This window comes from Caenorhabditis remanei, chromosome X, assembly GCF_010183535.1.
Source record: "Caenorhabditis remanei strain PX506 chromosome X, whole genome shotgun sequence".
Lineage (NCBI taxonomy): Eukaryota > Metazoa > Nematoda > Chromadorea > Rhabditida > Rhabditidae > Caenorhabditis > Caenorhabditis remanei.
In genome coordinates, this window is record NC_071333.1 from 11,820,211 (window position 1) to 11,834,062 (window position 13,852).

Below are 13,852 nucleotides of genomic sequence, written 5' to 3' on the forward strand. Positions count from 1 at the left end.
ACCCATTGAAACTTTGCTCGGTTCTTCGAACCACATATTTTGATGTATCTCCACTTTCATCCGAAAAAAACCTTTCATCAAAAAACTGTATATTCTTACCTGATTGACGATAAACTAGATGAAATTTCAATGTGATCATCCATAGCTAAGAATATGCCACCACAAAACGCGAAATGATAGGAATGACATCTGTCTAAGCGGATTCGCCAAAAAACCTAAGAGGAAAGACCCCCGCTGAGTCAACGTTTTTGTCTCTTGACAGTCAAGCGACCTCCAGTTAAATTATGGGCCGGTTGTTCGGAAATGAATCCGTCTTTCATCCTCACACTCCTTTTCATATTGAGGAAGCGAGAAGATAAGTGGAATAGGAAATCACGCTCCTTTCTCTCTTGACGTTTCTTGGTATTTTCTTCTCGTTTTTTCTTTCTTTCTCGATGAGATTGGAAAAAAAAGTTTGTAAGAGAATAGGATTACAGTAAAGTACATATACATTAGTTGTAACAACAAGCGTGCTGTTTGCTAATGAAATGAGATGACCCAAAACGAGAAAAAAGGAAAGAGGTAACGGAAAAGAAGTGAATAGAAAATTGGATAAAAAACACACACGGCGATCGCGTCGGCGAACTCAAACAAAGTGCGATTTTGAACACCGAACACGAGATCAGAGGATGGATAGGATGCACTTCACTTTTGAATGAAACGTTTCCAAATGAGTCAATGAATAAAGAGTAATTGAAACTCAATTCACTTTGGGAGCCCTGCACGAAGACGACTAATTCATTTTCGTTCAGAAAAGTGCAACTAGATTAGAACATAGTTGCAAAAGAAATGTCACATTGCGGTCAAATTCGAAAAGTGCAACTCTTCGTAGTACAAGCTATGTATTTCAAAAAGTACAAAAACGAATAACTGTTGAATCAGCATTGTAGAAAAAATTCGATGAATACATGACAAAGGAGGTGTAAAATTTCGTATTTACATATTTTTCAACAAAAAAAAATACCGAGAGATTATATAGATGTTACTGAAACATTGAGCCAATCTTGCAAAATTTTTTTTGAATTCCAGATGCAAAATAATATTCTTGAAGAGCACAACATTTGTGTCTGTGTTAAAACGAAAAAATGACCACTTGAAAAGCAATTTTTGAGCTTCATCTTTTTTGTGGAAGCGTGAAAAACACTAGAAGCAGCACGAATCGCTGGACGATGAGATGACAGAAACAAATGGCTTTTTGTTCGTCCGTTTTTAGCGTTAGACGCATACAACCTCTTTTTATTGGTTGGTGGGAGAAGTGGGAGAGAATATATTTTGAGAAAAGAAGTACGATTCCTTTGGGGAATCCGCGTATCCTTTTCTTCCCCTTTTCTCCTCATTTTTCTTCTGTTGCCAACTGAAATTAATATCATCTTTCTAAGCTTCTTGGTAAAAAGTAAAACACTGGATGAGGGGCAAGACTCACACAGATTCTGTTGCACATGAGGAAAATGCAAATAAAAGTGGACAGCCCTAACGCTGGCAGAGTAGAAGCGGAAACGTTTCGGAAGCAAAATTAAATGAGATTTTGTTATATGAAGGGAAACTGGACAGTTATGAAGTTTCTAATATTTCTGAATGGAAGAATTGTCAACAACTTTTCGATTGTCAAAGAAATCTGTTATCATTCATTGAGTCAATTTAAGAGAGAAAACAATACGGAAACTGAAGAAAGAAACGAAAAGTATTCCGGATGTTCGTTCACAACGCCACCAATGAAACATGCAAAAACATACAAAACGAAAACCGACAGAAGAGAAACAAAGTAATTTGCAGGAGAAGGTGTACATAATAATGTCGAGAAAAAAGAGCGCAAGGAAACAGAAAAAGACGACAAAGAAGCAGAAGATTTCACTTTTGAAGAATATTATACCTGCGCTCTCTTTTCTCGACACGGCTTTTCCACTTGGAACTAACTTTAACGACTTGTTCAGTACTCATTGAATGGGGTGTCTGACACGTCGTCTTCGGAAGAGCCAACTAATTGGAAACACAACATTCCGATATTTGACGCTGCGTGTTGGAAAAGGAATTAGGAAGAAAAAAAAGAAGAGAGACATGAAAAAGCTCCAAGCAGAATATTACTATTTTAGAGGCGCACGCCAAAAGAAAAAAAGAGTTTTCCGTTTTTCCTGGCTCATTCAAATTTATCGCTTTTTATAGTATAGTCGTCCAAAAGTGGGCGAAGATTGAAGTATAGCAAGGAGTACGTTGGAATTTGAAAATTGAAAATTAAAAATCAAGGATGAAAACCAAAACTAGAAATTCTTGTCATTCATTTCCCTACTCGTGATCTATAGTAACATATCAGAATGTCATTTGATTATTTTCATTGTCATTATTCTCACCAGGAAAAATAAAACCAGAATTGAAGGTGAGGAAAATAGAAAGAAAAACAAAAAATGGAATGAAGAGGACGGTGATGTTTGCAGTTTCTATTATACGACAGTCTTTTCTCAGTGATTTTCCGATCTGTGTCGCATAATTAGCCGTTTCGCGCAGTTTACGGAAAAGTCTTCTGGATGACAATGAAACAGAATAAAAAAGTGGAAAGAAATAAAAATGGGAAGAAGAGATGAAGGAAAAGTAGAAATAGGGGAGGAACAAAATGTTTAGTTTGAAGACTTGTGTTTGTTTGTGTCTCAGTTTTTATTCTCAGGAAAAATGAATATCAGCTAGAGAAGGAAGAGTGTCTAGGACTGGTACTTGACACATCGCATCATCCTCTTCCGCGCGGACCGATGAGCTTGCCATTACACAACCCAAAGACAGGACGTGTTCTCGGGCAAGAAGGCTTTAGTCTCTAGATCTTTGACAACATTGACACAAATACAAGACATTGACGCTTGCCCCACGCGGTCGTGTGCGCACATGCGAGAAATACAGTGCGGAGTGATACGCGAAGCATGCGAAAAGGCAGCAAAAAAATGAGTCGAGAACAAGGCAAGACCCTTGAATGGTTGGACTACCTGAAGAGCTTCTCATGTGTCAGAATTCAAGTGTCGTTGAAAGCGATAAGAGAGTGAGAAATTGGAATTGAGATGGGTGGAAGTGGGTGAAGGTGGTCTATACAGTGTTGACGGAAATGACAAATAAGTGGTTTGTCTGTGATCTTATTCTTGACTATTCTTGACCATTGTTGGAAATAGATACTTGACTTATGAACAATGTCAAACTATGATTTTCATGGAATACTTTGAGGGGTGAAATCTAGAATAAAACTTGAGACGAAAACAAAGCAACGCTTCCATTTTTTATTACTCAAGTATCGCTTCAATTGGAAAAGAAGAAAAGATGGAGACAGAGAGTGAGAACGTGAACATTAATGGGACTGTTTTCCCATTTAAAAATGGAGAAACAATGTTTCGTCCAAAATGAAAAAAAAACAGTCGAACAAGGGAAAATTCTTCAAACTCGTCTCAATTAGAGATCTATTATTATTGCTCTCAGAGCAAGTTGCGATAAAAGCATATAATGACAACCTGTAAGCTTTTGGCAGAATCTCATTCAATAGAATAAAAGGCCATAATTTGACAGAAGTGAAGCACGGACCAACACCACCGCCACACCCACCAAATGAGCCGCTCAATAATTAGCAAACATAAGCGTATATGGTGGGAAAAAGCGAGACGAACGGGGGAGGTTAACCTCTAAATATGTTGATTAGTGCACGGGTGGGAGAGAAAGAAGGGAAGAATGTGGCCCTCACGAAAACATTTCTGTTCGGATAACTCTAATTGACGCTTTCGAAGAGGCCAAACAATTAGCAGTTGGTAAAGAAAAGAATCAACACGTCTCACGGCGCGTCTATAATATTATGACGGTTGATTGATGAATTCAAGCACGTAGAACACGACGAACAACCAGTTGATGCCAACGGCCTGGCTCGTACGATTCTGATGGCTGAGACGACGGACAGACGTAAAAAAAAAAACGTTTTGAATAGAGGAAATTGTTAGGATCTCCTCTATACGGATAGATATAGCGCTTAGAAGAAACCATTTAGAAACACAAATGTTGAGAAGTAGTAATCTGTGAATGACTAAAATAGCTGACAGTAGAAAATTCGTGTGAGCTGAACCGAAGAAAAATGGTAAACGTTAGAATGAGATTTGTATGCAAATTGTGGTATTAAGAACAACACTAAGAAAGATTAAATATGCAAATTGGTGTGAATAAAGAATGAAAATCTGAATGGAATGGTAGGCTATCTTTTGAATGATCAGAAAGCATGAAGAGAAAAAAACAGTTTGTAATGCTTCAATATTACCCTTTAATATATTTTTAGATGCCATTATTTGATTGTTCATTATATAATAATTCACTTTATAATAATTACTGTACCTCAAAGACACCGACTTATTTGAGAAGAGACCTGAAGTGATCGAGTGTGTCTGATTAATATCTTGGTGAAGAAAAGAGAACTCCACAAATTATGGATTGCATCAATCATCAATTGTCGGACAGAATGCGGTTTAAAACAAAAATTTTAAGGTGTGTTTGCTAAGTTTACACCCGAGGAAAACAGAAAACATTGGAAAAGATGAATGATGTGAACGGATGAGCGTCACCTACAGAAAGAAAAAGATGTCGTTAGTGTAAAGATCCGATGATAGGAAAACAAGGGACCAGTGGAAAACGAGCAGATGACTAATGATTAGATGCGCGGAAAAAGGGTCAAATGGTGAGATCGCCATATGGCCACAGAAAGAAAACGACGGAGAAGAGGATAGTGAGGAGGTAGAGAAAATGAGGAGGATATATATGCAAAACTGACCGTATATTAAGGGTACTAGAGGTCAAAAAGGATGCGGACTACTAGCAGTGCGGGCCGATGAGTCGTTTTACAGTCAGTGTATAATGGACGGATTGGCGCGAGGATTTCAAAAGAGGATGGTGATCCGTTTTTGTATTCGTTTCATAAAAGCGGATTGAGACATGTTCCTCAACGATGGCGAACGGGTAGGATTCGCCAATTCTCACCGGAGACTTGTCGTCTCATCGCTTTCTCGACGATCGTCGTCCGAATTTTGATTGAAGCTTTTCGAGGCATTTCGTTTCTATTCAAAATCCGGTGAAAACTGGCAGAACTGAGCGCACACAGAAACTGGTCATTTACTTCTCACTTCGTGACTTCCAAACTAGTCCGAACGTCTTCTGCTTTCCTTTTTGAAGAATTAACAGTGAGAGGACTAAAAATATAGGACACCCCAAAAGACGTCATTCAATCGTTCATTCATCCATATGATCAGAATATTTATTCACTGGGAAAAGGGTACGAAAAAAACGCCGCCAAAAAAAGAGGAGTGAATCCACAATCGATAATGTGATAAGAATGAAGGAATATGATCAAATCGTTTTTGTTGCCTATAGCTTCTTTTCTTTGATACAAAAAACTGGAGTCTGAAGAGAGAATGATCATGTTTTCCTAGGAAAAAAAAAAGAAAGAAGAAGAACGACTTGATTAGAAACATTTGGAAAGAAATATGACTTGACGTTCAGCTGATTGCGGAATGGATGCAGGTCCTTGTCTCATTTTGAATGATTTTCTACCTTTCCACCGGGCCCGATTATGAGTCACATAGGGCCAATTGGCAAACAAAGAAGACAAAAAGCAGGTTCAGTGTTCGAAAAAAAAGTGTTTGACCTGTGCTTCTTCAAGATGAACTATATATAGGAAAAACGTCATAGTCTGAGATATTGTCTAAAGATGAGAATTACAGTTACAGCGCGAATAATAGTAATTTTCCATAAAATTAAGTAAATACAAAATGGAGCTTCAATTCACTAAATAAAGCAAATAAATAATATATATGTAAGTGAGATCCTCAGAAACAAAAAACCAGTGACAGGTGTGAGGCTAATGAAATACGAGAAGGTACGAGAGGAGAGCGTAGCGTGCGGAAGTACTAGTTGCAAATTGAAGCGGAAAAGTAGGTCGTCTTCGTCAGACGCGTTCTAACCATCTAACCACTTTTTGGCCTGTTTGCACTTAAGAAAAACATTGAAGATAGGTTGGAAGAAAGGTTGCATAATACAGTGAGAAGAAAGTAACTGGAAAATGAGGAGAAGATAGAAAAGCTCTTAGGAACAGATTTGATTAGTGAATTAGGCAATCAGTAGACCGCATAGAAATGGATAAGAAGATGTAGGCGGAAACTTCACACGGCATTACATGGGTGGTTTCAGAAAAGGATGCAACTTGAGAGAAACATGCGCCAATAACCAAAAAAGAGGGGATCAGATGAATTAAGAGTGCGGTCCTCCGAGACAAGCTCACCAAGATAGTTGACGCACGGACGGGGTTGTGCAAATAGGTAGATAAGCGGTGTAGGTGATGACCTCCCATCTCTCACAAGTCTCTCCATAAAAGACTGTACAGCTTTTTGTCGGAGATTGTTTCGGCCGCCGCTGGGAGAAAGAAAGAAAAATGAGCGAGAAAGCGGCTTGATATGGAATCAAAGATTCGTGCGTTCATTCGTTTCAAAACTCTGTCGCCATCCGTTTTTTTCTCTTTTTGAAGTACGGTTTTTATTGGGAAAGTGGAAATCGAACCGAAGGAAATAGGAGAGGAGAAGAAGATAGAGAGCAAGGTCGTTTGGTAATTGGAATGACTTGGTTCACACAGTATCTAAGAAACGAATGTGAAGTATCACAAGATTAAGAAAAACAGTTTTGGGAATTGCATACAAAATATCACTCACCTTCGTCTCCACCACATTATCGGAATTGTCTCGTAAACTGTTTCCATCCAACAAATAAACTATTAACGCCATGCGTTCTGCTATTTAGTAATCTCGTTTTCCTTATCATGTCGCCCAGAGAGGTCCATAAAATATAGTACACATGTGTCTTTTCATTTCTGTTCCAATCATTCGCTCGCCCTATCATTGTTCTCTTCTTTATTACCGAAGCTACAAACGTAATAGTTTTGAATGATTGACAACCAGATAATAAATGGCTCAAAAGCCTCCATCGATCTAGCTCAAAAGTCAGACCATTTGCTGCATAGTACAGGAAGTGTGATCATTGTGGTCCTATCCTATCCTATGGTAATGTTGTACACTACTGAATCAGTCATTTATTTCACAAGAGTGGCCACTTCCGATTTGGACCACACGAGCTGGACCGCTGGCCCTCCTTCTCTTACATAATCACCGGAACTTATTTGTCACAAACCATAGGTGCATGACACACAAGATATATTCGAGCAGAAGAGTCCGTAAGAGCTCTTTATTTTTTCACTGAACTCAATATTAGTCATTAGTATTTTGTCTCGGAGTTTTTTGGTGAACGATGTTGCACACGGTAAGTTATATGGGTTTTTCATAGATTACTACTAATTAATATAAATTATTTGTCGCCAAATTTTCAGCCACAGTTGTCTTGTGAAGAGAATCTTCTAGAATGTATGCTGGAATTATCCAAAAAGGATGCTTGCTATAGCTGGGGTGACACCATCCAAGGAAAACTCAACCTGAAAATCTCTGATGGGTCTATTGAAATCACATCACTCCGTATTCTATTCCACGGGTACGGTAAAATTCACTGCAAAGGAAAGGTTTGTGACAAATCCTTACATTTTGATGCATTTTTGTTACTTTCAGAAAGATGAGTTGTTACAAGAAAACATGACGTATATGAAAAAGTTCTCGAATGCTATATCTCACCCATTGGTGGTTTCGCAACCGGAATATTCTATAGCTATTGAGGTTTTTGTTTCTCTTGAAAATAAGATGTATGAATATAGCTTTTTTGTACAGGAAACCCTTCCGGATCAGCTTCCAACATCTGTTTACAGCTCGAAGGGGTATATTCAATATGTTATTCAATGCACCATGGAATACAAAACTGCAGGTAAAACGCCAGACTGACTAGTGAGATCTTTGCTACCCAAAAGTTCATATTCAGCTGGAACTCCAAGTCTCGTGAAAGCTGTTCGTGGTATTACGGTAGTTGAGCCTTTGGATCTCAACAAGATCTCAAAGACATGGTTTGAACCAAAGACCGAGTTTGAGCAACGGAAGTTTGGATGGTTTGCTTGCACTGGCGGCCATATAAGACTTCACCTGACCTTTGAGAGAAGCGCATTTGTTTGTGGCGAGGCCATCCCGTTTATTGGTATTTGATATATCCTTCTTTGTCTTGATATGTGTGGTTTTTTTTAGGGAAAATAGAAAACAAAAGCGATCGAAGGATCGAGAAGGTATCGGTTTGTCTTATGAGAAACACAAGATTTGGGAATGATGTGGAGGAAGATGTTGAGGTATAGGATAGTTACTGGTTCACCAAAACTACTTGCAATTTTTAGAATGCAACTGTGGACAATCATTTAATCCAAGAAGATCTGATGGCTATGTATATTGAAGAAGGCTGTGTCAATAAGATCGACAAAAAAGTACATATTCCCTGCACTGCTCCATCTACTCCACTTCCGATTCTTTTCCGGTCTGGACAGCTGGACGGAAACAAGTTCCAACTTCGACGCAAGTCGCAACTCGGCAGATTATCCCTGACAAGTCAAAAGTCGAGACAATCAATCTCCTCGTCATCAAACATGCAAAGAATCTTAGCGATCACATATACATTTGCCATTAAAGTGAGATCGAATGGAATGGATGTTATAGATTTGAGTATTCCGGTTGTCATTGGGACGGTTCCATTAATTGATCATGTTAACTCAGGGGACCCGTAAGTAGAAATTTTGCTGATTGAATTTAAAGATTTTTGATTTAGCACTGATCCTCTTGATCGACCAGTTTACAATTTGTGTCGTCAGGATAAACCAATACCCTTACTTGATGAAAAAGAGAGAAGTCTCTGCAACAAAGCACAGGTAGCTAAAGTTTTGATAATCTTAACTAAATTTGTACTAATTTCAGCTGCAACACGTCAACAAGTACCCATTCTTTGCTACTCTCCCTACATCTTCCAAGCAGAGCAAAAAATTATGTGTGATCGCGCAAACAATCAAAACTGAAAATCGCATCATGAACACTATACGAAGTGCCGCAGTGGAAGAAGAAAAGTATTAATCTGACTTTTTATTTTCTTATTCTTATATAACTTTCATAAATAAATATTTAACTTTTGAAGTTTTAAAATGAACCATACTGTTTTATGTGTCGGATTTTTGGTAGAACAGAAAAAATCGAAGTGCCATTTGATGCAACCGTCTTGAATGTTCTATGCTACAACAGAAATGCCAAAGTACGAGAATGCATTCCTTTCAAACTGAGCTCAAATTAATTGTCTCACAAAACTCAAATCTCAAAGGAAATTAAGCTGTCTGCTATCATTTCCTGAAGTCATTCACTGCACATTATTCTACTCATTTTCTTCCAATCTTATTGAGAGCTTACTGAGTACAATGTCTAATCTTACTATCACAGTCACCAGCAAAACCTTTTTTTAAAAATTTTTTATGATTCGAAACAAAATCATTTCATTGTCCATTTGATTTCTCCTCCACCACATGTCTTCCCTCGTTTTACCCATTTCTATTCCTCAAAGCCACATGTTATCCATTCGCAAAACCAATTGGATTTGCCTAGACGTTGTAGTCTATTGATTCTTCTCGAATATCTCAGGAGCATGCAAGTCACACGTTTTGTAACCTGGCAACGAAGGAACGCGTATTGCCTTAGGCGGTGTGTTCTGACGACAATGTGTGCATTCTCCCGTCGCGGTGTTTGCACCATCCGTCATATATGTATTTTCACCTTTTTTCCAACGCATGATTTCTCTCATCTGATTCACTATTTCCGGGGAAAATGAAACATCGCGGGTGGATATTTTGTTTCCTTCTAATTATCGGATCAGTTATTGCCAAAATCCCTCGAGAATATGAAGAAGTTGGTGAGTTTCTTTGCCAATGAATGGAAAAATTAGGGAATTAATTCATTTTTCAGTTAATCAAGACAATATTCTCTTCACAGTCACAGAGCCGTATATGCTCGCCTACACCTATCAAATGAAACACGCATTCATGCTTGGAACACATTTTCCGGATGGTGCCAACAAGACTCTGAAGGTATGTAGCATTTTGCCCTAAACTTTCCAGAAAATTAGTGCTCATGACTCATCAGCTGGCATAAATCAATAAACATCTGAAAACAAAACTAATTGAAGATTTTTCAAGCGTTGCTTTTCAAACCTCTGAAGCCATTTAAAAATGCATAAGCATAAGTGAACTGTCACTTCAGAATAAAATTGGTTTCAGAATTTGGAAATGGTCCTGGCTGACCCAATAAATGGATGCGATCCTCTTCGTAACGAAATCTACGCGCCAACAGTCATTCTCATGGAGAGAGGGTATTTCTTTCATTCCATTACTTGAAATTAAACAATAATTTATTTCAGAGACTGCTCATTCACAGTAAAAGCCATAAACGGAGAGAAAGCTGGTGCTTCTGTCGTTATGGTAACAGATTCGCAAAACTATGGTGAGTCTTCCAAATACTTGGTTTAACCAAACGTCTGTCTGTTTTCAGAATTCGGATTCCGTCAGTACTACGTCAACATGATACCCGACGAGTCATTGGATCGGGCGGAGATTCCATGTGTATATATCGCTCCTGTCACTGGGTAAGTACCTTGTGCTCCACGATTCAGGAAGATGTTTGTATCAAAATCCAGCAACTTTTAGTTCAAAAAATTCCGCTTCTTGTATAGACAGAGGACGAATTGTTCAGCAATCGTAGGACGAAACCTTCCAAATAATATGTTTTATTCCAGACGCTATTTCCGAGACCACCTAGAAGAGGGAGGCACTATCAAGTTGAATCTTCCAGTCGAGAGAAACGACGCTCCAATGGTTCATCATCAGAAGAAAGCTCCGTGGGAGACCTGGCCGGAAGAGGAGCACCTCTTCTAGAGAATTACACGCTTAGAAGTAATAATAATGCATATTCAAAGTTGATTGTCCTAGTTGTGATTTGTCTGTCTATTTCTTACGGTTTTTTTTTTGATTTCATAATCTTTTCACTGCTCGACATATAGTTTCCTGTTGCTCCGCCGAACTTTTCAAAATTCCCCATTGTTGACGGGTCATTGATTGTCTCCCATTGTTTCTCTCACTTTTTCCCCATTGTCTGACATTCGTTGCCATGATATATAAATTTGTTTAAAAAAGTTTTGCTTTCAATCATTTTTTTCTGAAAAATGGAACGCAGATGTCCATTCTTTCCTTTACTGTTTGTTATTTGTTAAATGCGGTGCGACTGTAGAGCACCAGCACTAGAGAAAGTTTTGAATTCTTTCAGCAAACAAAACCCGGCCTACCAACCGCTCGTATTGTCTTTTTCCGTTTCTTTTCACTGCTTTATATTCCATCCATAGTTGGTTGGAAAATTTAAAAAATTAAAAAGTGACAAATCTTGTTATTTCAAAGTTATTGTGCAACAGAATTCAGTGATCAAACTGCTGCATTTTCACAAAGTAACTATTGAGACCTTGTTTTCTCAATTTCATTCATCAAATAATAATGTTCATTGATTTTCTGAGCAACCGGATTTCAAGAATCAAAATGTTTACATTTTTGACCAGTCTTCAGGTGTTTTTCAATTGACCATTGCAAAAGTGCCTTTTGAATTCAACTCAATTATGTTGCGCTCGTTAGATTTTTTTGTGAATTCGTCCAATTTGGTTCCTGTTCCACGCCCCATTCTGTCTTGTCCAAACACCGAGGTCAAACCAATTTCTTTCGATTTCTAAAAAATAAATACACTATTTCACGAATTGCAATCAATGTTACTACTTTTACTATGCCATTTCGTTACGGAGTATGAATTGTTTCTTATCAGTATCAAAACCGTTTTTTCATCGCGTTGTCTTTTGGTTTTGCCTGTCATTGTTCACAATTGACGCGTCTCGCTACTCTATTGATCGTCCTTGAGATTTTGTCAGTTGTTTGGGTTCAAATGTGTGTTGTACTGGTTGGGTGAATCGGCTTGTCGAAGTTATTGGCACGCATCCATCCGAATTCAGGTTCGATTCCACTGTTTTCTTCTCTTTTTCTCTTTATGTCTCTTCAATATATTGTACTATCTCTATCCTTGCGCATCTTCTTTTATTGTTTCCCTTTTCATATTTCGCATTTCATTTCAATTCACTTTCGAATAATATTACATATACACTTTCAATAGTGTTCGTTCTCAATTTCATAGTAATTCGTTGTATTTATTTCTATTTTTCAGAACAATGCCGGAACGGAGAGTATTCATTATCCGTCACGGTGAAAGATGCGATTTTGCTTTTGGAAAATCTGGGCTTTGGATTAACTCTTTTGATAGTCGTGGAAGGTTTGAGAAACGAAACTATGAGATTAAAAATATAAAGAAATATGTTTCAGATACCGCCCACTTGATATTAATCTTCCAAGAACTCTTCCAAAAAGACCTGACGGGTGGCAAGGATTCCATGCGGATACACCTTTAACTGAAATTGGTTATCTCCAGTCAAAACTAACCGGTGAGGGACTTTTCTAAAATTTTGGCACGTTCTGATGTAAAAAAATCTTGCAATCACTATGAAATATTGAGTATTTTGAAACTACATAAAAGGTCTCTTCAATTATTTTTTCAATTTTCAGGACGTGCTCTACGAGACAATGGAATCGAAATCAATCACGTGTTCTGCTCTCCAGCCCTGAGATGCATTCAAACGACAATTGGTCTTTTGAAAGGAATGGGTGCGTAATGTTTTAAAAAGTTCTCTCTGACAGCTGGCAATGTTTTACACAAACTTATTTCAGGCCTTGACAAGCGGCTTCAGTTTTCAGTAGAGCCCGGACTATATGAATGGATGGCTTGGGCAAAGTATGCAAAACCGTGTTGGATTCCACCGAAAGATTTGAAGAAACTGGGATATCCAGTTCAAGAAAACTATGTTCCATGCTATACAGACAAGGAATTGCGTATGAGTGAGACAATGGTGGATTATTATCAACGATCGTTCAGTTCCATGAACAAACTGCTTGCGGAATACCCTGAAGGTAAACAGATATAAAAGTTTATATTTTGTTGTTCTGATGTTTTGAGATTCTAAAATATGACGAACTGGAAAGTTCTGGAAAATATGATTTATTGTTGAGATATTGATACTTCTCGTGATTGTCAAAACACAGTCCCGGAAAAACAAAACACACGTAGAAAAGTCTAGTACCTGATGTCATGTCATGTCACGAAATGTCATAAAGTGAAATGTCAAAGTAAATGTATTTCAGGAAACATTCTAATTGTGGCTCATGGTGCTTCCCTCGAAACGTGTACTCGACAGTTGGTTGGTGGTGATATTAGATCAACTGATGATTTCTACTACTTACTCCAAAACACACCATACTTGTCGTGTGTTGAGTTGAGTTCTCGGGAAGGATTATGGAGACTAGTGGGTAGTCCAATTCCGTCGTTTTCGCATACTTACAATCGTACTTTTGATCCATTGCAACTGGTCACAAAGGACTTGGCCTCTTTGAAGAGAGAAAGAGAAGGGAAGGACAATATGAGAATTACGCAATGAATTGATGGATAAGATCTTGTTAACAATGAACACGTTTTAGTACGGTTATGTGTAAAGTGACCCGACGGTGATTGATTATATTTTGTTTTGTATTTTAATAGGCTATCCTGATTACTACATTCTGTTTGTCACGGATACATTCAGTTTCATGTCCTCTTTAACTTTGAATATTCAGTTTGACAGATATTACATCTCTGATCTCACTTTCTTTTGTGTTGTCTGCTATTTTTACTTTTTTTTAATTCAATGAACATTTTATTGACACAATTTTGGAATATAATCAGTTCGAAAACATTTC

The 13,852-nt window shown here is 37.9% G+C and overlaps 3 protein-coding genes across 3 annotated transcripts; all 3 read left to right on the forward strand.

The window, feature by feature from the left end:
• Positions 1 to 7,447: 7,447 nt before the first annotated feature.
• GCK72_024327 (uncharacterized protein) lies at positions 7,448 to 9,071 on the forward strand (the record flags this gene model as incomplete). Its single annotated transcript, XM_003117711.2, has 8 exons — positions 7,448 to 7,597; positions 7,644 to 7,748; positions 7,800 to 7,893; positions 7,948 to 8,157; positions 8,205 to 8,302; positions 8,348 to 8,727; positions 8,773 to 8,872; positions 8,919 to 9,071. 8 exons carry the CDS (start codon positions 7,448 to 7,450, stop codon positions 9,069 to 9,071), a joined length of 1,290 nt encoding a protein of 429 aa, XP_003117759.2.
• Positions 9,072 to 9,809: 738 nt separating this feature from the next.
• On the forward strand, positions 9,810 to 10,912 carry GCK72_024328 (uncharacterized protein; the record flags this gene model as incomplete). The annotated part of the gene is made up of 6 exons (XM_003118084.2): positions 9,810 to 9,894; positions 9,948 to 10,069; positions 10,259 to 10,350; positions 10,399 to 10,481; positions 10,530 to 10,623; positions 10,774 to 10,912. The coding sequence occupies 6 exons, from the start codon at positions 9,810 to 9,812 to the stop codon at positions 10,910 to 10,912; spliced, it is 615 nt and encodes a 204-aa protein (XP_003118132.1).
• A 1,325-nt stretch (positions 10,913 to 12,237) lies between these two features.
• GCK72_024329 (uncharacterized protein) lies at positions 12,238 to 13,554 on the forward strand (the record flags this gene model as incomplete). The annotated part of the gene is made up of 5 exons (XM_003118409.2): positions 12,238 to 12,338; positions 12,389 to 12,507; positions 12,629 to 12,727; positions 12,791 to 13,030; positions 13,262 to 13,554. The coding sequence occupies 5 exons, from the start codon at positions 12,238 to 12,240 to the stop codon at positions 13,552 to 13,554; spliced, it is 852 nt and encodes a 283-aa protein (XP_003118457.1).
• Between the last annotated feature and the right edge of the window lie 298 nt (positions 13,555 to 13,852).